Source organism: Callorhinus ursinus, unplaced genomic scaffold (assembly GCF_003265705.2).
Source record: "Callorhinus ursinus isolate GAN/ISIS: 27379988/994484 unplaced genomic scaffold, GSC_fseal_2.0 scaffold18, whole genome shotgun sequence".
In the NCBI taxonomy this organism is placed as follows: Eukaryota; Metazoa; Chordata; class Mammalia; order Carnivora; family Otariidae; genus Callorhinus; species Callorhinus ursinus.
In genome coordinates, this window is record NW_027397080.1 from 2,725,484 (window position 1) to 2,746,378 (window position 20,895).

Genomic DNA, 20,895 nt, shown 5'->3' on the forward strand with positions numbered 1-20,895 from the left:
ACCAACAATCAGAGATTCAAGGGGGTCATTTAAGATAGAAAAAGCAACATAAGCAAAGATATGGAGCACAAACAGCAAAGCACAAAGAGCAAATAGTTCTTCTGACTTGGAAAAGTAGTAAAATCTAAGGGAATGGCAAGAAATGAGTTTACCCATAGTGTCTCTGCCAGGCTGATCTGTGCTAAATTCAACAGACAACGGGGAACTGTTAAAGTCTTGACTGGGGAAGTGAGATAAGAAAAAAAATATCGGGGGGGTTCCCGCAATAATTCAAGGGCATGGTATCAATGACCCCAAATAAGCCTGATGACCGTAGAAATGGAAAGCAACAGATGCCAAAAATAGTGCGGAGGTCTATCAGCAAGACCTGGCAAACAAGTGAACACAAGCGGAGAGGAGGAAGGCCAGAGGGCATCTCGAGGTGCAGATCCTGGGTAGCCACAAGGACTGTCAGTCCACACAGCTGAGATTGATCAGAAAAGTAACAAGAACCAACAAAGTGCTACTGTATATTTTTGGCTAGGTGAAGTAAATGCTACTACCTGTTTATCCTTTGCTCTGCCTGAAGACAGTTACTTCTCCATTTGATGTGACCCACCTACCTTTCTTTATACAAACTTACCTCCCAGTTTCTCCAACAAGAACCCCCTGGATTCACCCATGAGCATTTCGGGTTCTCCCCTGCCCACCCTGACCATTCTCACTTTCTCATTTCCTCCCTTCTTCTTCTTCATCCCCCAGGCCTACCCAGTCATGGCTCAAGACAAGCCTCAGCTTCTCTGTGAAACCTTCCTCAAACACATGGGTTTCTCCTTTTCCCAGACTCTCCTACCTACTGTCTAGGAATTCTAGAGGCAGTATCATCAGTTATCAGTGTCCTGTGTGCCCTGTATTCCCACAACTATCTCCTAGGCTGATCAGAACAAGTCTCTTATATGACAGGTCTTCAGTTTCCCCACATTCTTACTGCCTTGCACACAATATGTACTCATTAGACACTTTATTGATGATCCAAAGTCAATTACTCTAAGAACATGCACGTCTTATTCCCGCTTTAATAATTTACTTTTATTAAACCATGACTACCCATTTAGACATGCAAAATAGTGAGATTCATCACTTAATACTTCAAGATGTCCTTGAGTGAAGAATCTTTCATCTTAGGAGCTGTTACTGCCTTAAGAGGTGATTTGAAAACACCATTTGGTCCTTTTGACTTTTAGGTATACCTAACAGTTCAATGATCATCACTCTAAGGTGATTTTGACTGAGAAATAACCTAATTTTCCATGAGGACTATTTTACTTTCAGGAACCTAATAAGTGCTTTCGTTCTACCTTCAAGTTCAACTAGGTATAGTATAGACAACTCAAACTATATCCACAAAAAAGTTCCCAGTTTTTACAAAATAACAGCTGCTTTCATTGGTCTCTCTCTCTCTAAATTACCTACTAGATTTAGTTCACACGTTCCACTCCTTCCTCGTTTGTGAGAGAAGCGTAAACAGAAATGAAGTTTATTGAGGAATCATCAAAATGAGCAGTGGTAAAAAAGAAGTCCAAAACATTCGTGGGACACCATCCTCCCCCAAACCTGCTCTCATCACGAAGGTATGTCGTCTTGCAAGCAAAATCCCCGAATTAACAATGGGGAGAAGTGCCAGAAGGAAAGGAAGCCAGAGAAGCGTCCTTTGTCCATCAAGCTGACCCGGTCCCCTGAACGTCTGGCTGCGAGTAGAGCAGTCATTAATGACAACCGCTACCCAGTGCGCCGCAGGTTCCCGCTCAAGCTTTCCCTGGACTTTTCCTTCCTCTTCCCACAGCGGAGGCCCGCTCGCCGGTCCCTCCTCTGCGCCAAGGTGCGCAGCGCTGCGGGGTCTCGCACGCAGGTGACCTCACACCGCGCGGCCCGGGTCCAGCCGTCCTCCCCCGAGGCCTGGCTGCCCACCCCTCCCCCTTTCCCGGGTGAGGTCGCCCGGGGGCCGCGCTCCGGGCCCGAGCCCCCAGTCCGAGCTGGACCTCACTGCTCGGGGGCGGGGGGGAGCAGCTAGGCCGTGCCCCCACCCTCCCTTCCCCAGCGCGAGCCGGCGGGCTCCGCGCCTCGCCGGGACCGGGGGCGGCGGGGGAGGGGAAGGGAGGGGAGGGGCGGCGCGGCCACCGTTAGCCGCGGTGGCTGCCGCGCCCCGACGCGCGCACGACGGGCCCTTACCGCAGCGGAGAGGGAGGCAGCGGCGAGGCGGCGCCCGGCCCGACGCGGGCGGGAAGGCGGAGGCCAGGGTGCAGGCGGCCGCGACAGCCGCGGGGGACCCCGGCGGGCGCCCACGACGCGGTGGGCTGCATGGGCGCCGCCATAGTGGGGACGCAGCGGCGGGCGGAGCGCGCGGCCGCGACCCGGGGACGGCGCGACCACCAATCCCGCTCTCCGCCTCAGCGCCCTCGCCGGGGGTCGGGCATCCGCGGCCAATCGGGCCGCGGGAGCCGGGCGGGGCGCCGGGCTGACCAATGCAGAGCTGCGCTGCGGGCAGCGGGCGAGCGCAAGCTCGCAGAGGCCCAATAGGCACGGGCACCCCCAGTTCCCCGACCCGCCCACCCCACCCTCCGCGGGGACCTGGGCTGCGGGCGGTGCAGAGCCGCGTCTGGCCGAGCCCGCCTGCAGGTCAGCGCGGACGCCTCGGCCTCGGCTTCCCGGAGCACATCCGCCGCCTGAAGCAATCCTCCCCCGGCTTCATGCCCGGGAGACGGACATCTGATGCCCGCGGGCGTGACCCAGCCCCTCGGGAGCCTGTTTCCTCGCGGGCGCAGATGCAGGGTGGCCACGGTCATTCCACAAGGGCCGGAGCTGCCCCTGGGAGCCCGGCTGAGCGCCGCCAGTGGGCTCCCTGAGGCCCAAGGTTTGGGGGCCTCTACGGGCTGGGCGACCCTGCCCGATCCCGTGGCATATAAAGGGACAGGGTTCCCTGCCGTCCTGCCCATTTCAGTGTGGCAGAAAATGTTTAGTCCAGGCACAGGAGCACTCGCCCTTTGCGGCTCCCGAGGTCCCAGCTTTCTCCCACCCTACCTCATTCCCGCAACTGAGCACCGGCATCCACCTGGGGCACAATTTGGAAATGTGATACCACCGATGGGATGGACAGAAGGGAGAAGGTACGGTCAGGCTGCGATCCTTGGTTGCCAACCCAGAGATGCTACCTTAGTAAAGGAAGGCAGTTTGCCCTGACAAAAAGGCTTCCCTGGAGTGCGTCCTCTAGGGCCTGGGCCTGACTGCACTGGCAGGCAGTGAGGAAGAAAACCAACGGCCTGTTCTGTGGGATTTGAGCAAGCCTCATCACCTCTAAACTTCGATTTCCCCAGAGTTATTACTTTAGCCAAAATTCAAAGTGCAGAATTTCTAGAAAAAGTCAGCTGTTAAGAGCTCTGCTGGGGTTAGTCCAGGCACCTCAGCCCTGCGGGTCCTTCAGCAGGGATGGGGACGGAGATGGTGGGGTCCGTGAGAGGCAGCAGGGCCTGGGACCCTGCCAGTCTAGAGAAGTGTTCCTTCCCTTCAAAGGTATGTATGTGCTCCCAGGGCTCAACAATCCACTAAGGCCGGGTCCCACCTCATCTCCCAAATGAATTCTTGGATGCTGGACAAAAAAGCCAACTTCCCTTTCTTGGCCCCAGGAGGGAGCTGGCATAGAAGAGTATCTTTGAAAGCTGCTGCGCCTCCCTCCCCCCCTTCCCCCAATCAGACACCAGGTAGCAACCACCTCCCAGCCCCAGGATACAAAGCATTAAGAATTGCTGAGCTGACCCAAGCCTCTCTGGCACCAGGACAGGGCCATGAAATAAGTGCCTGGTCATCCAAGGGCCAGCTGGAGCAGCTCTGCTGTGCCCCAGTCCTGCACTTAGTCACTGGCCCCTCCCTGCCCTGCTGCTGCTCCATTCTCAACCACCTATACCCCAGGAACCCACCAGACGAAGGGACCAGATCTTCCTCCAGGGAAGTTTCTCACCAACTACAGGCAACCCAGAGTAGCTTCAAGACCCCACTGGATTCCACCAGAGTTCGAGTCCCTTGCTCTTAAACCACCGTTATGCTGGTTCCACAATTTGCATGGAACACAGATGATATGAACTTAGACCAGCTCCATGAAGATAATCAAGTGCAGCAGAAGTGAGACCAAACCCTGTTCGACTGTGAAAGTGGTCTGGTCCTCCCATCTCCTCCTTCCCATCCCTAAGGCAAAGGAAGCAAAACAGGGTGCTCATAGCCCCAGGTGCCTCTGCCTCCCATGTGTCACCTTGCTTGGTCTAACACACGGCCACAGGAGCAGGACTTGACAAGGAACCCATCGTTCTTAGGACAGCTTCCTGGATCCTGCCTGAGTCTTAAAATACCTGGCCCTGCTCCAGAACTTACGACAAGATACACCCCCAGCCTGACCCTGAGCCACTCAGGCTCCTTGGGGCAGACACAACCAATCCTCTGCTCAACACATTTTATTGCTAAGGACAAGGTGATGCACCAGTTTTCAAAATAATTTGGTTTATAGCGTTCATACGTAACAAAAAACAGGGAAGTATTATAAATCTGATTCTTGTATACACAGGGTATAGGTGTGAAGCCCTCCAATCCTGGGCCCAGGCAAACAAATTCATGAGGAGCAAAAACCTGTTTAACCCCTTCAGTGTTGCCCCCTCCAGTCCCACCCCCACCCACAAATCAGCTCCCTCCCACCCCCAGACCAGGGACATATCTAAGCCTGCCCCTGGTCTCCAGTGGCCCCAATTCATCTTAACCCTCCCAGCCCCTGCATGATTGCAATTTTCTGTTGACAGAATCACCCATCAGGCTCTGCCTGCTTCCATCATTAAGAACCCCCTTCAGGGTGTTCCCCACCCACACCCTCTAATACTGTGCCACAGAGGCTCTATGCCTAGAGTGATATGGGCACATACCCATGTTATCCCCATCTCCTCCTTCAAGACAGGATAAGCAGGAGCATTAACTCCTTCACATCTCAATACTGCAGCTTTGCCAGCCTCCCCTGAGGCAGTTCCAGGGACAGACAGATGCCACACCCATCTCCAGCCAACCCCCAGGAGCCTTTACTCAGCTCAGCTGAGGGCAGAATTTCACATTTTGTTTGCCCTGGACAGGCAAGGAAGAAAGTAAAGGCCAAGGGGCTGGCAGAAGCTGGTCCAGACCAAACATACACGCGCACACGCACGCACACACACACGCACACATATACACGCGCACGCACACACATAAATACAAAAGGGGGAGGGAGTAAGCACCAGCACCTCTGCCTAGTTGGTGCAGGTGATTGTTAGGAAGCTAAGTCCTAGGCAACCAGCCCAGCCAGCAGAGTCGACCCCACTGCAGACCGGGGCCAGTGCAGCCCCAGCATTGCAATGCTCAGCCCTTCAGCGGGGAGACAGGCAGCTGCTGCCACATGTCCAAGAAAGGCTGTCCTTCCACTACAGCGGAATGCGACGGGGAGCGGGGGCATGAGAAGACGATGGGGTCGGTTATTCCATTCCTTTTCATTTTACAACTTCACTTTCAGAGACTTCAGAGTTCCAAGTGTCTGCTGTGCTGTGGAACCCCAGAGTGCTCTCGCCGCGATGGCTGGGCACCTGTTGGCCCAGGGAAGCACCTACTCCATGATGGCTCGGTATAGCGCAGGCTCGATGTAATCTTCCCGGTATCTTGAGTTGATCACTCGTTGCCGTTTCTTTTCCTGCTTAACCTCCTTCTCCGTGAAAATCTCATTGAAGCGCATGTCAGAGGCTACGGACTATATAGAAGAACAAGCAGGCCAAATGAGCACTTTGTGGCCACCACCCCAAAGAAAGAACAAAAGGACACACCCTTGCCTTGTTCCTTCCCTCCCAGGCGGGAACCAAGGGCACACAGAAAACACACTCACCAGTCTGGACTTGACTCTCTTGGGAAGCTCTTCATCCAGCGTGTACACGTCATCTCTCTTAACCACAAGCTGTGAGCCATCCTCAAATTCCACCTGCCAAGCAAACAAAGACGTTTGGCTGAGATATCCCTGACTCCCTGGTCCACTGTGCACAGTGGCAATTTCCTGCCATCACAGGAAGGATCCAGTACACTGAAGGAAGGACTGCCAAATCCGAAGCCACCTCTGGCAGATGGGACATGGGGCAGCCCCAAGTTCTGAAAGGGTTGTTACTAACCGGTGAGCTCTCCCAAGAGCAAAGATTCACCTCTAGCCAAAGAGGAAACACTGAATAATCAAGTACTCCCCAGCCCCTAACAAAAACCTTTGGCTACCTGGTACATCTGGATGGGATGGGAGGCCACAAATTTGGCTCCGTAGACTTGGCCATCTGTCCATCTCACTTGGACCACTTCTCCTTCAGCAGGAGGACCCAACTGGAGACAGTCCTGACTCTGAGGACAAACAGAAAGGGAAAAGAGTGAAAGGAAGATCCCTCTGAGCACAGGGGTTACCACCATCTACTTAGGGAAGAATAAACCAGGACAAATTCCTGCTCAGAAATCCAAGCAAGGCAGGCTCCCTCTGGCCTAAAAGATAAAATAGTTAAAGACCTGCCTGCTGAGTCAAAGTCTGCCCGGTATCTCTGCTCCTGATGCTCTGAGGTGACAGAAAAGAGCAGCCAGAATAAACTTAGAGTAAACTTAATAAACACGGTCCCAAGATCAAGAATCTTCTCGAATTCCTTTAACTGTCCTGCTAAAGATCAAAGGACAGGGCTCTGCCCTGAAGAAATACTAGAATGAGGATTTCAGAGTACTATTAAAAACATCATTAGCCTCCTTCTCTGTGTTGACCTTTGCAGCGATGGTGTAAAATCTCTAACAGGTAAAACTGCTTGTACCGTAGCGCAAGGCAGCGGCTCCAAGCATTACCAGTTGTTATTGTATTCTTCACCACTGTGCACTCATAATTTAGGAAAAAAAAAAAAAAAAAAAAAGAAAGAAAGAAAAATACTTGGTTTCACCTAATAACATCTCTTGATGAAGCAGAAAAACTTATTTTGTTAAACCTTAGTCCTTGAGTACATATAAGTACTCAAAGACGGATACTTTGGCTACATGCTGAAGGACAATGGTTATCTTGAAAAGCACTGTGTAAATGAATTGTGAGCTGCTTTTTTCATGGGGCACCAGCTTTATTTGAAAAACTGGCTAACAGACAAACTATGGTTATTCAGACTTTAGTACTGGCAGACAGCCTCTTGGAAAGGAATGAAGTAAGCCTGTCACTTCAAGGAAAATAAATGATAGTACTGCCAATAATAAAACTTAAGCTTTTAGAAAAATCAGAACTTCAGAAAAGTTGTATCACCACAATAAGCTTGAAGCTTTGCCAAATTTAAAGATATTTCTGAGGGGCACCAGGCAGGCTCAGTAGGTGTAGCATGTGACTCTTGATCTCGGGGTTGTGGGTTCGAGCCCCACGCTGGGTGTAGAGATTACTTTAAAAAAAAATCATTTAAATAAACAAAGATATTTCTGAGAATAGTGGTGCTAATAAATGTGTTTTTTGATACTGTATAATGAAAATTTAACATTTGGAAGATCTGCATAGCCCAGTGCATGAGTACCTTCTAAATGACCAATGTACGGTGTTACAAAATTATGCATAGGTAAAGACTCATTCTCAGTGCAAGATATGCCAGTGGATTTTAATGTAACAGACCGTGCAAAGTTTACTGACCTACTTTCAGATTCCACCCTCCAACTAACTTTTAAGAAATCACCACTCATTGACTTTTGGTGTAATATCAAAGAATAATCACAATGGTATGAAAGGCTATTAAAAGACGCCTCTCCCTTCCATTTACTACAGAACTGTGTGAGGCTGAATTTTCTTCCCAATACTTTAACCAGAACAATATATCACAATGGACTGAATGAAGATATAACATTAAAGAGATCTGCAGAATTTGGGGGGGCTGGCTCGCTCAGTCGGTAGACCATGCAACTCGATCTCAGGGTCTTGAGTTTGAGCCCCATACTGGGTGTAAAGATTACTTACAAATAAATAAAATCTTAAAAAACTAATAAAGAGATTTGCAGAATTATAAAAAAACAGCATTCTTCCCACTAATATTGTTTTAAAATCATTATCTTTCAATTAAAAAAACCCAGATTATTTTCTTTTTATTTTTTTTAAGATTTTACTTATTTATTTGACAGAGAAAGAGAAAGCACCAGCAGGGGGAGCGGCAAGCAGAAGGGGAGGGAGAAGCAGGCTCCCCACCAAGCAGGGAGCCCCAATGCAGGGCTCAATCCCAGGACCCTGGGATCACGACCTGCGCCGAAGGTGGACACTTAACCAACTGAGCCACCCAGGTGCCCCATAAAAAACCCCAGATTATTTTAAATCAGTTAATCTCCATTTTAATTTCCAGTAAACGTTGATAGACATTACCCACAAAAAAAAAACTCTGTGGGGTCCTCAGTAACTTTTAGAAAACAGAGTCCTGCGATCACGGATCTGTAAATTAGAGATACCACCACCTGCTTCTCAGAACTGGTATGAGAAGTGAGAGACACCGGACATGAAGCGCTTAGTACAGGGTCTGGTATACTAGAAAAGCTTAGAAAATCACAGCTATTCTGCTGCCACAAATACTATTAACATCATCTTTACTATGACTTCAGTCTACCTTATAACTAATGAATGTGCTTTTAGCAACTAGGTTGCTAATGCGGTGTAAAGATGGGAAATACTGGATTTGATAAGGGCAGAAGAAAGTGGCTTCATCCCTCTACCTTGGTGCTTAGTCTAACACACGAAAAGGCAGAGTAAGGGTAAGGGAAACTCGAACTAAGCCCTGCATACTGAGCCAGGAAACCTAGAAGTGGGTGTGGCCAGTGTCAATAACACAAGCAGGCCAGGGATATCTCCAAGTAGTTTCTATTCCGCCCCAAAGCCTTCACCTGTAAAGAACCAAAAGCAAATTCCATGCCTACTAAAAGGGCACAATAGGAGAGTTGGATAATTCTCCAAAATCACACAGCTACTAATAAGCAAAGTAGCTGGTACTGGCACACTGGTCAAACTCCACTGCCTGGGCTCTCGCACTGTATTACAACACCTTTCAAGGGTGGTTTAGACTGAAGAAGCACGTTACCAAGTATTGCAGAAAACACGGATTCCTATGAGCTTCTAGAGGAAGCAAAGTAGCCTATCAGCAGCACACAATTTTCTTCGTAAGGAAAGACCAATACAAATGCTTCTTTCTGTTCAGGGAAAGACTGATGGGACTTTGGGCCTGGCTAGAAATGGCAGGCAGGCCCACAGTCAGTCCACCAGCCAGACCTAGAAACACCCCCATCCCAGACTGCCCAAGCAGCTCCTTGCAGACATTACCACTATGTCCTCAGGATAGAGATTGTCACTGAAGGAACCATCATCAAAGTTGACTTCATAGAAGGTCTCGGTGGTGAGCCTGACCACCTCACACTGGTAGAAGCGCCCATTCTTGTGCTTGCTAATGACCTTCTGGCCCGCAGTGATGCTCTGCAAGGCCCCCTTGGCACGCTGGAAAAAACAGAGGCTGCGGTTACTCCCACATGCAGTTGACAGGACTGGAAAATGGGGACCAAGATCAATTGGTTTTTCTTTCTCAGGGAGAGACAAGCATGGGAATGGAAAAGTAAAAAGGACTAGGGGATGGGAGGTGAACCAGGTCTTTCCACACCCCAGCAGGGATGCTGCAAGAAACTAGCATCCTGTTTTCCTCCATAAATGTAGCACCTCCTTAGCTCCCAATCCATAGTCTTAACACCTTCCACCTAGTTCCCTTACCCCATAAGAGACTCTTGTGACTTCCCTACTGTTGCCAGGGAGTGACCAAATAGCACCTACTACTGCACACAGCTTAGACACACATCAAAGTGGACACTCCACAGATCTGAGCCCAGGGCCCCAGACAACGCTCCATGCTCACCTCAGCACTAGCTCTACACTCCGGGCTATAGCACAAAGGCTGAGGTTCCCTGGATATTCTCAGCTGCATGTGACCAGGGACTCCCCATTTTAAGGGCCCTGCCATCTCCGGGACCCTCACATCACCCTCTCATTCTGAACTTGCCCTTGATGCAAATGGGCTCCCAGAGCATCTCGTGGCATCGTACCCAACCGCTCCTCCCCAAGTTCCCCAAGCACTGCGCTCTGTCACATGGGCCGCCTTGCTATCCCTGAGCATGTGTGCTAAGCAGGTTCCCACCTCAGAGTCTCTGCCCTGCTGTTCGCTCTACCTGAAATGCTATTCCCCAGTCATCTGCACACTGGCCCCTTCACATCCAAATGTCAACCTACTGACACTGTGCCTTCCTATCCCTCTTCCACTCCCCTTGTCCTGCTATGTTTTTATCCACCACACTCCTCCCCATCAGATATGCTGTACCATTTACACGTTTCTATACGTCTTTCCACCGTATGCAGCAGGAGGACAGGCTCGGTTTTGCCCGGTTCACTGGTGTACTCCCAGCACCTAAACCTGGGCCTGACATGTGACAGGCGCTCAGTCAGTACTTGAAGAGTGTGAAAGAAATACTCAACAGTCCCCCCATTTCTCACAGCATCAGCAGTCTACGGCTGCAAACTGAAGAATATGGAGTACTGATGACAATCCCCAAGTCACTGTCCTGGCACCATAACCAAACCCCTGCTCCCGAGCCGTCAGGGCTCAGCGCGACCTCACCCACCACCCCTCCAGTCTCTTTCTCACAAAGACTATCTTTCCTCTTCCTGAGCTCCTAACCCACCTGACCACCTCTCGTGCTCAGTGAAAGATCTTTATGAAGAAGGACAATCCAGCCAGCCAACAAGGCCTCTGCCATGATCCCACATGGTAGTGACGGGCTTGCTCCTCCAGGCGGGTACTCTCTTGTGTCCTTCACTACCGTGTTCACGGTACTGCTGACAAGGCTTTATCGCTCTCTTCTATTCGACTCTTAACTCCCCCAACTACAGTCTGACTTCTGACCAGAAGACCCCCACGGCAAATGTGGGGCACCACTGAGCATTATACCAGACCTGCCCCAGAGCACACGGCCTCCTGATCCCCCTCCACTGGCTTCTGCTCTGCTATCTGCTCCTTGTACCAGGACTCTCCAGAGCCCAGTTTCTAATGGCAACTGGACCGAACTACCCTGTTGAAGACTCGTAAGATCCAAATTTCACCCTCATAGTTAAAGAAGCTTTTTAGCACCTGCTGCTAGCTCCACCAGAATTCCCTGGAAATGACCTCAAAGTCAAACGTCCGACCCTCTCTTTCACCTCTCCTCTATTCCCCTGGAAACCAGCCCTACTCTGAATCAGTTCCAGTCACAGTTAACAGCATCATCATATTTGCATCCTCTCCATCTTTGAGGGGAGTAACCTAAGCCACCTTAAACTCACACTCCTTCACCCCTTCCCCAGGCTACTCTCTCCAGGGTGGTCAACAAACCCTGTCAATCCCACCCATCGTAGGACCCCACGGTTAGATGTGACCTCAAAGCTCTACCTATGTGGAGCTATGTGTTCCCACTGCAGACCTCACTTCGCTCCCAGGCTAATCAGTCTCCCTGACTTAAATTCTTATTCTTTGAGCCTCTGAATCCACCACCGGAGTAATTGTTAAGAAACATGGCTCAAAACCATAATTTCTGCAAAGTTCCCCTCAGAGAGCTCAAACTCCTAAGAAGGGCAGTCCAGGGGCTTACCTGTCCATGTGGTGCTGCTTGTCTTTCAATATCAGCCCGGCCATATTCCCAGAACCAGTCTTATGTGTTGTTCTCCTGAGACGTGTTCGCTCTGCTCTGAAGCCCCGAATGCCCTCCCTCTCACAATTCCTACTTACTTTTGAAGACCCACTTCAACTGCCACCCTCTACCCAAAGCCTTTCATAACTTGTCTAGCTAAGATGACATGTAATTTTCTCCAAGCTTCACTATTTAGAGAAGCACAAAAATCTCTACTGTATGGTGGTTAACGGTTAACTCTTCCGAGCTCTCTCTACCAGCTCACCCTATCTGCAGAGCCGCTGCTCTGTCCCGGACATGGTGTTAGGGAATAGGAACGCTCATGTTAATAAGCTAGGGCCCCTAGAGGAGGAGTGGCAAACAATTTACACAGAGAATCACAAGGGATCAACCACAAGCCGTTTGGTGCCAATGGATTAGGAGGTGCCAGGTTGGGAGCAGAGATGGACGGGGGCTGCCTCTTCGCCCCTTCCTCACAGGCATGCTCCGTAAAGCAGAACGCCAGAGAGAATACTTGCTGACACAATAAATGGACTGCCTGCAGAGAAAATGATCCTAGAAACCCTCAAGAGGATTCCAGACCAGCATCCTCCCTCACCTCCAGATTGGGGATCTTGTGCCGGAAGCAGGTAATGAAGACGACAAAAGGCCAGTCATCGGGCTGCATCATCACCCCTGCAGCCTGGGCACAGCTCACGTGGAAAGCGGTCGGGCAGCGGCCGTGAGAGCACTGCACACAGCAGCCGGCGGCTCTTTTCCTCCGCTTCTTGCAGAAGACGCATTTCTACAACACGAGGGAAGCAAGCCAGAGACTCCAGGAGCTACCAGCGCCGTCTCCTCCACCGTTCCCCTGCCCAAATGCACAAAGCCCAACGAGCAACCTTCCTCCCAAGACAAGAGGGCGCACACACCTCTTTCAACCTCATATCTGAATACGTGTGTCCTCACTAAGTAGTTTTAACCATACGGTGACTCACAAACCCTGACCAAAACCAAGGGTAAAAGTGGACCACTGGGCCACGCGGAGGATGGCCTCAGAAACATTATGTTCTCCACCCAGAGACATGTAAATGGCGCAACGATGCAGAGAGTCCCCAAGCCCATCTCCTCTTCCTTACCAGTTTGAAGCGGGGCAGGGGAATTTTGCTCACATCCACTGGACTTCTTTCGGCAATGTTGACAAACCTTGCTTCCAAAATCGCCACAGCACACGAGACGTGGACCCACCTGCCAAAAGGCAAAGGCTACCTCAGTCATCTCTGGCTCCAAGGTCCTGTGGCCTCCTCATCCAATCTATGGATTCAAGAGTGGGTGGGCCTGCCCACAGTGCTCCCTCCCCAACACAACATGGCCTCTTACTTCCACCTGCAAGGTCCCAGGACCCAGCAAGGTAAGAACCAGGAGTGTCTCCACACTGAGTATGTAAATGGGTCCCCAGTACACCGCCCTGGGTTAGCATAGGGTTGTGCTTCTTACACCACAAATTCATTCACAATCTGTTGCAAAATGAGCAGAACCATAGCTAACTGAGTGAGGCAGGTTTCAGGGAGTGAGAATAAATCCGAGAGCTCTATACAGACCTCTTTTACCACAGGAGCTGGGTAGTAATGTCTCAAAATGTCTCCATGTGCACCCTGTCTTCCAGTAGCCACAGGTCTCCCCTCCAGGCCTTCACCCAAAGTCTTCCGCTGGGCTGAAATGACCTCTCCCCTCTGCTCCCTTCCCCCACAGCACACTCACTCGTTAAGGTCTGGCCCAGGCCCCACCTACTCCGACGGGTTTGTTCAATGGACACACTGAGAAAATTAGAGTCCAGGGCATTTTGAGAAACTGAAATGCTCCATGATGACAGCTCTTATAATCAGGCTAGGTGGAAACCTACCACACAATGCGGGGCGCTTCTCTACAAGAGCGGGAACTGGTTGGTTTGGCGTGGCCCCACAAGGGCAGAACTAGGAATATAAGGTGAAGGCGGGGGGCTCAAGCAGAGCCATTTCCACTCCAAGTAAGGAATAACTTTTAACAGTGTTCGCTCACAACTATGAGGAACACGATGACCTTGAGTAATGGCAGCAAGTGCCTTTAAAGGCGTGGAAGCAGCAAGCAGAAGAGCCGTCTATCTGGAACAGCATGGAGGGTGGGGGAGGTTCTTGTGCTGCAGAAGGCTCCAACTCCCACAGGACATGAGCTGGAAGCAGGATATCCACCACCGGCTGCCCACTGATCTGTGTGAACTATCCCCTCGACAGCCAGCTTTTCCAGAGCAAACACTTCATCCCCCCTCACGTTTCTACCTCAGAACGAGTAAGCGAAGACCAGGCACAAAGGGTCAGCTCAGTGGACAAAGAGCTGCCGGCCACTACGATGCCCAGACTTCTACAGATCTGACTCCACAGGAGGCGGGCGAGCCTGCGCTCTCCTCAGTGTCCCACTCTGCTCCCCAAGGACACTCACCCTCCTTCCGACAGCAGGTCTTGAGCCAGGGAGAGTGTGCCTGTGGACACGTGCTCACAAGCCCATGGCCACAGTCCCCTCTGCACCAGCCCCAGCTACGATAAGGAAACTGTCCTCACTTCCGGCCCCTGGAGCCTCTGCAACTCGGTGCAGGATCTCCAAACCTCGTGAGTCTGTCTTAGCTCCACAGAAAGGAAGACATCGCTTATCCCTCTGCTTCGGAGGAGAAGCTAGATCGGAAAGGTCTAGGGCTCCTTGGCTCCCCTTAGCATCCCATTTTTAAAATTCGTCTTGGAGGGGCGCCTGAGTGGTTCAGTCGTTAAGCATCTGCCTTCGGCTCAGGTCATGATCCCAGGGTCCTGGGATCGAGCCCCACATCGGGCTCCCTGCTCAGCGGGAAGCCTGCTTCTCCCTCTCCCACTCCCCCTGCTTGTATTCCCTCTCTTGCTGTGTCTCTCTCTGTCAAATAAATAAATAAAATCTTTAAAAAAAAAAATTCGTCTTGGAGATGCTATTCCAGCTCCAGCGACGCGCTTCCCAAACCCTCCATCAGTCATTCTGATGAACAGCCACCGCCCTCAGTGCCTCTCTGCACGCTGCTCCAGAACGAGCACCGCAGCCTCTGCTCGGAAACTCACCTGTCATCATTGGCTCTCTGTAGGGCTCCTCCTCTTAATGAGCACAAACAGCAATCCTGCCAAGGGAGGGGGGGGAAGGGTGGTTACCACCAAGTCATTAACATCCAATTTGCTCTCTCCTCAGCCTCCTTTGGGTAACTGCAGCCTCCATATAAGAAAGCGGCTTAATGGCACATGGGGTCTCGCCTACCCAGTCCATGTAAGCAGGACTCCCCTACAGGAAGACAGGGAGACCACCCAGGGCTAAAGTACAGGAAGTATTCAATTGACTCAACATAATCGTCTCCACTGTTACTGTTAATAATAACAACTGTAAGCAGTCACCAAGAACACTCTGCTCAAGCTGAAAGCATTATAGGGCTCTGCCTGCCTCCTATGTGGGGTACTGCCAGGTCCCGGGGCAGGGGGTGATGAAGAGAAAGCAACCAAATGAACCACATTCTGATGGCCCAACCCAATAGCTAAGTTCTGTAAAGGGGGTTATTGCTGGTCCACAGGAGGACCTCTATGTGGTCCAGACACAATGTAGCAAACACAGCTTCCAGACTCCATTCATGCCCTGCCACAGCTGGGCAGCAACCACGTTGCCATGGGGATTTATTCCGACAATCCGCGCTCTCTGACATCACCATGTACCAGGCCCTGTGCAGACTGTTGGATATAGAAAGTCCACAAGAAAAAACCTGGACCTGAGCAAACCCCAAGTCTCATGGGGAAGACAGCAACACTGTGGACGCACTCACCTCCTCCAGGGCATTGGCCGAACACCGAGAACACATCCAGTCTTCAGAAGCCTTTGCCGGGGGGACCCCATAACAACCTAACAAGGATACCAAGATGAGCAAATTAAATCCAGAGGCCAGAGTGAGAATGTACACTTGCAACTCTTTTCCATATACCACTAGTCTGAAAGCCACAACCAAATCTTACAGAAAAACCCCTGAATTCTCGAGTCAGGGGCCCCAGGGTTCACCCATACAGTATGGCCCAGTGTCTCGAAAAGTCAGAGACTGTAGGTTGCCTGCTTTGAACACACAGGGAGCAGCACAGACGAATCGCCTCCTGGTATCTGCGGCCCAGAGAACAGCACAAGGTTGACCCCAAAGTCAGTGCGATTCCAACTCCATCAACAGCCAACTCCCCCAACAACACAAGAGCAATCTTTGTACTTGAGGGCCCAGGGAGGCCCTTGGCAGGTTGAGCGGAGGCCAACATGGGGCGAGCAGGCCCAGGCGCCTGGGTCAGGCCACAGGCGACAGGAGAGGCACTCACTGGCATGGACGCGGACACTGCACTTCTTGCAGGAAACCAGAAGGCTGGTGCCGTCCTCCTCAAGGTAAGGGGTAGAAAGGTTGATGTCCGTGCTGCAGCCAGTGGAGGTGAAACACATTTCCGGAATCAATGGCTTGGTCCTCTGCTTCTGGGGGGCTAGAGCTGAGGTGTTTCCACAGCTCTGACTAAGGCCTCCAAACTCAACCTATGGAGAAAGCAGGTGCATCCCTCAGTGAACATGCGCCTGTATTCCCAACTTTCTACCTGCTCTGTCAGCAGAAAGCTGCCTCTCTTACTGGTACGACTCTGGCTACGGCTCCCGGCTCCCGGGTGCAAAGCCATTATCCCAGAGCTGCTAATTGAAGTTACCTCTAATGACTCAAATTCAATTTCTCACAGCAGCATCAAACAAAGGCCCCTGGAGACAACTGAGAAAAGGGAGCGAGGTAAGAGGCAACTGGGATTTCAATCTTCCCAAACCAAGTGGTAATAAAATGTGCTGAGATGTTAGCAAGGTTGCTCTTGCAGGCTCCCCGACATGCGGCACCACGTGGTGGCCCCCACCCAGGGACAGGACCCAGAGCAGACGCTCCTCGTGGACTAGCACAGATGTCCCCCCCGGGGCCCATGGCAACGAGTCACTGCCACACGGCTGTGGCCCCACCTGTGATTCCCAGCTCGGGGTCCCTTCAGAAAGAATGCTATGTCCACGTACTTCCCTTGGCAACACCCTGACCGCAGATACCTGCTGGCTCTACCACCATTTCAAGGACAGGACCCAAAGTATGTCAGCCCTAGGCACAGGCCCCTCGTGAAACTGAGACCCACACAGTAGCTCTGCTGACCGACAAGCAGGCCATTCGTTTGTCTCACAGGCAGGGGCATGTACAGTTTTGCACGTCTGCTCTTTTGTCAATGGAAAGGCGTAGTGAATTACTAATCCAAAATATGTCAGTCTGACGTTCCCTTCTTTGGCAAGCGTCAATCTGGGGCCACGCCAGGCTCAGTGCAGCCAGGCCGCCACAAGCACCAGAGGACTGCTTCTCCACATGCCCCACCCCCCGCCGCTGGTGCAGGTCCCAGGGGAGACTGAGCTGCTCACCTGGCACATGCTGGCGTGGACGTATTTCTGACCTCCTAGAGCTGAGCCCAGGGATGGCCAAATGCCTCAGGAGCCCAGGGGGCACAGCCCAACTCAGCCCCAGGGCTTCCCCACTCCTCTCCCTCCTGCAAACCCTCTGCTCCTACCTCCCCTCCCCCCCGGCCCCCAATTTCTTCTACTGCCCATATCCACTGTGACAATGGGAAAAGAAAGACAACACTGGAGGATCCAGCAGACCACAGTAACAAAATGTACAGTGCTCCAGACTGGCCAGGACGAAAAACCACCCGGAAGGAACAATCACTGACTAGAATGGTAACAGAAGAACAGATGCCTCTGCAAACAGTGTGAGTGCCCCAGGATGCCCACAGTGAACCCCTCCAAGACTAAGCCACACCCCAGCTCTTCTGCAAACCATTCTCAAGTGAAAACCCACATTGCTGGATTATCTGCCAGAGAAGCCTGACCAGTACACAGATGGGGCAGAGAACACAAGAAGAACAGCCTTTCCCAAGACAACCAGGGACAAGCTATATATACCCACAATTAAACCTCGCTCCCCTCTGGACTGCTGGTCCTGGCTAAACAGAGAAAATAAAGTGGGCTTACCTGATGGTAAGTCTGAAATATCATACAGACAGCACAGTGAGGGGCCTGCTGGGCCATAGTTTCATTGAATTCCTTTTCGGCCTCAAAGTTCAGGGGTCGGTTCTGCCATAGTTGGCTCAGGGGCTTGGCCCAGGCCTCTGTCTCCTCAGCCTCCTCCTCAGGGGTCAGCTGTTCAGATGACTCTAGAGCAGGAACCAGAGCATGAGTCAGCACCAGCCCTGCACATCTGTAGCTCTGCCTAGAGAGAGAATGAGCTCAGCCTGGATCCTTGGTCCCAGGTTTGGCCTAAACCTAAGATCCTACAGGTCTGATAAAGGCAAAGACCAGAAGTGATTTTCAATAGACTCCTTCAATACTTGGATGATACTACAGACAGTCCTGCCTATAGCACCTTCTCTGGTTAGACTTCTTTCCCGAATTCAGCCCACTCTCCTCTCCCCTAACAGCTGACAGCATTCAAATCCTATGCCCCAAGGGCAGCACAGTGAGACACAGTCTTGCCAGAAACCACGTTACTTGCTGCCTCCAATATGTCATCATGTTGAGTCCCTACCTTTTAAGAATATTCTCTATAGCTGCACTGAAGGGAAACAAGGAAAAAAAAATAACAAGGAGATGGCAAGGCTTCAACGTTTTTACACCATGTGCCTCGGTCAGAACTTTCCAGCTCCCTCTGGAAAGGTCAGTGGGATATCTGCCTTTTCTGGACAAGCATTCCCAAACATCCTAGCTCTGCTCAGAGGAAGGTAAAGCGTGACCAAGACAAACCCTCTTTCCCAGGCAAAGGATGTCACACCTTGAGTCTAGACCAAGGCCTAGCACACAATGACCCATAGGACAAATGCAATCCACTTGGGGAGCTAAGAATTGTTTTTACATTTTTCTAAAGGTTAAGGGAAAGAAAGAAGAAAATGTGACAGAAGGCGAAAGGCCTTCTATGAAGCCTGAAACATTTACTACCTGCTCCTTCACAGACCTCTGGTCTAGAAGACAAATATGTATCTCCTCATGACTCTAGACAACAGAGCATATGATTCATCAGGCCTCAGCACTGCCTGAGGAAGGAAAATGGCACCTCTGGGTGCCAAAAGAAAGGGACACATTGCTGAATAGAAAACAAAAAACTATGCTCGCAAAACAAGATGGAAGTGATAAAGGTGCACACTTTCCAGTTCCCCTTAAATCAGTGAGATGGGCATAGCCCACTAGGTTCCAAGAGAAACAAGGTCAAGGAGGTAGGAAAAACACCGTAACTCTAAGATTATGGGTCACTGAAGGCAATCTTTGGTAAAAGGAACAACAAATATCAAAATAAACTAATCCACAGTGTTTCTCCAGATGCTCCCCCAAGTGAGGGAAGTATGAGAGGTTACATTTGGGATGTCTTTCTTTGGCAAGCGAGTCCAAAAAAGGTCCAAGTATGCAGCACCTGCACCTGAGAGGAGACCAGCTGCGTGCCAGCCACACCACGTAACGCCCTCCACGGGGGTCACTGCATCCAGCTATGTGTGGGCATCAGGAATCCCCAGCTACAACCCCTCCAATGATCTCACTTCTTCCAAGACAGAACCGCTGTGAAGAGGCCCTACAGACCTCTGCAGGGCAGCCCAAGGAATGCTCTGGTACGTACTTGCACTAGGAGCCCATTTAATGGCTCATCTCTGGCAACTCTGGCTCAATGTAGTTACCTACTCTGCCTTCACAGTCATGTTGACTCTAAGGAGACCTGGCAGCTGCCGTGTGAGTGACCTCAGTGAAGTGTACTGTAATGGAGTGAGGCCACTGCAGACAATTAAAATCCACCCCTACAAGCCCCATCGACCAGGCCCAGCCAGGAACCATGGTGCCGAAACCAAAGCAGATTATTTTCCTTCTCCTGGCCAAAACAAGAGTGACCAAGATAGAACAGAAGAAACAGAAACAGCCTCCCAATCACAAGAGAGAAACTAACACGGTGACATCTGCTCTGTTTACAAAACCGTAAGTGGCCCCAAATCACCCCAACTTATGAACACTGTAATGACAAGGAAAAATGTTCACTATGTTAAGTGAAACTTGCAGGAATTTTACAGTTTACATATACAAAACGTCACTGCAATGTGCAAGTTAGACATGTATATTTCATGGAGTATTTATGCCTCGATTTAAAAAAAATGGATAAGTTGTGGCGGGGGGACGGGCTAGACTAAAAGAGACTAAAGAAACAAAGCTTTGAAATGGGTGACCCTGGTTTGGTGTATACTGGTTTAAAGGAAAAAAGCTATAAAACACATTTTAGGGGTAAGCAGGGAAAAATTAATATGGACTGAAGATGGGAGAATATCCTGAAATATGGCTTATTTTCTTCAGTGTGGCAACAGTGTTTGTACAGGAGAGGATCCTTCGGAGATGCCCCTCGGCGCACTTCAGGTGACCTGGTGGTGACAGCCCACTCCCAGAGGTGGCGGCGACCGTGTGTAGTGTGCACCCCAACACGTGCGGAGACAGCGCCCACGGGAACATGGTGGCAGCCACTGGATGTGGGAGGCGCACACGGTGTTTTCATTCCTTCAACTTTTCCACATTTGAAACTAATCATAAACAGTTGGCAGGCTGTATGTTATGATCTCAACTACATTATTATAAAAAGACATACGTGGATACAATCTAATATCTGACCAGAAAAATCAGGAAGATTAACACACTAAAACATGCAAGTGGTCACCTCTGCAGGGTAATTCTGCCCTCTTTGTAACTTTGCTTTTCCAATTTTCTAAAACCTATTATTTAGAGCCTTTACAGCACTGGGGGTGGAGACCCTGAAGCGAGGCTGCTGCTACCCAGAGAAAGCAAGCCCTATCTGGGCCGGAGGAAGAGCACAGAGGACTTCCTCAGACTCTGACTCAAGGTCTGGCCTCCTTTTGACTATAGGATCTCAAAAGACTTTCCCCACCCGCTAACCACAATCCTACTACCAAGGAAAGTGGGGACCAGCAGAGGTGGGCACCAGCGTCAGATCAGCAAGGCAACATGGGCTTGCTTATGGAGCAGAGAGGCTGGTGACTCTAGACATTCCCAGTCAGCCACTGGTGCCAGGAA

At 50.8% G+C, this 20,895-nt stretch overlaps 2 protein-coding genes across 6 annotated transcripts in view; both read right to left on the bottom strand.

The window, feature by feature from the left end:
* Positions 1-2,346, bottom strand: part of ST3GAL3 (ST3 beta-galactoside alpha-2,3-sialyltransferase 3) — a 179,343-nt gene extending 176,997 nt beyond the window's left edge. For 2 of the 3 annotated variants that reach the window (XM_073902754.1, XM_025856879.2), the window contains exon 1: positions 2,209-2,346. The gene's annotated coding sequence lies outside the window, so the exon portion shown is untranslated. The remainder of the gene's footprint in view (positions 1-2,208) is intronic. The other variant, XM_073902755.1, reaches the window with a different exon arrangement.
* Positions 2,347-4,507: 2,161 nt separating this feature from the next.
* Positions 4,508-20,895, bottom strand: part of KDM4A (lysine demethylase 4A) — a 43,600-nt gene continuing 27,212 nt past the window's right edge. For all 3 annotated transcript variants that reach the window (XM_025856106.2, XM_025856104.2, XM_025856105.2), the window contains exons 13-22: positions 17,818-17,999; positions 16,107-16,311; positions 15,578-15,654; positions 14,835-14,890; positions 12,861-12,969; positions 12,341-12,526; positions 9,362-9,532; positions 6,289-6,408; positions 5,915-6,007; positions 4,508-5,782 (exon numbers count right to left, since the gene is read on the bottom strand). In XM_025856106.2, coding sequence (XP_025711891.1) covers positions 5,642-5,782; positions 5,915-6,007; positions 6,289-6,408; positions 9,362-9,532; positions 12,341-12,526; positions 12,861-12,969; positions 14,835-14,890; positions 15,578-15,654; positions 16,107-16,311; positions 17,818-17,999 — 1,340 coding nt within the window. In that variant the 3' untranslated portion in view covers positions 4,508-5,641. The remainder of the gene's footprint in view (positions 5,783-5,914; positions 6,008-6,288; positions 6,409-9,361; positions 9,533-12,340; positions 12,527-12,860; positions 12,970-14,834; positions 14,891-15,577; positions 15,655-16,106; positions 16,312-17,817; positions 18,000-20,895) is intronic.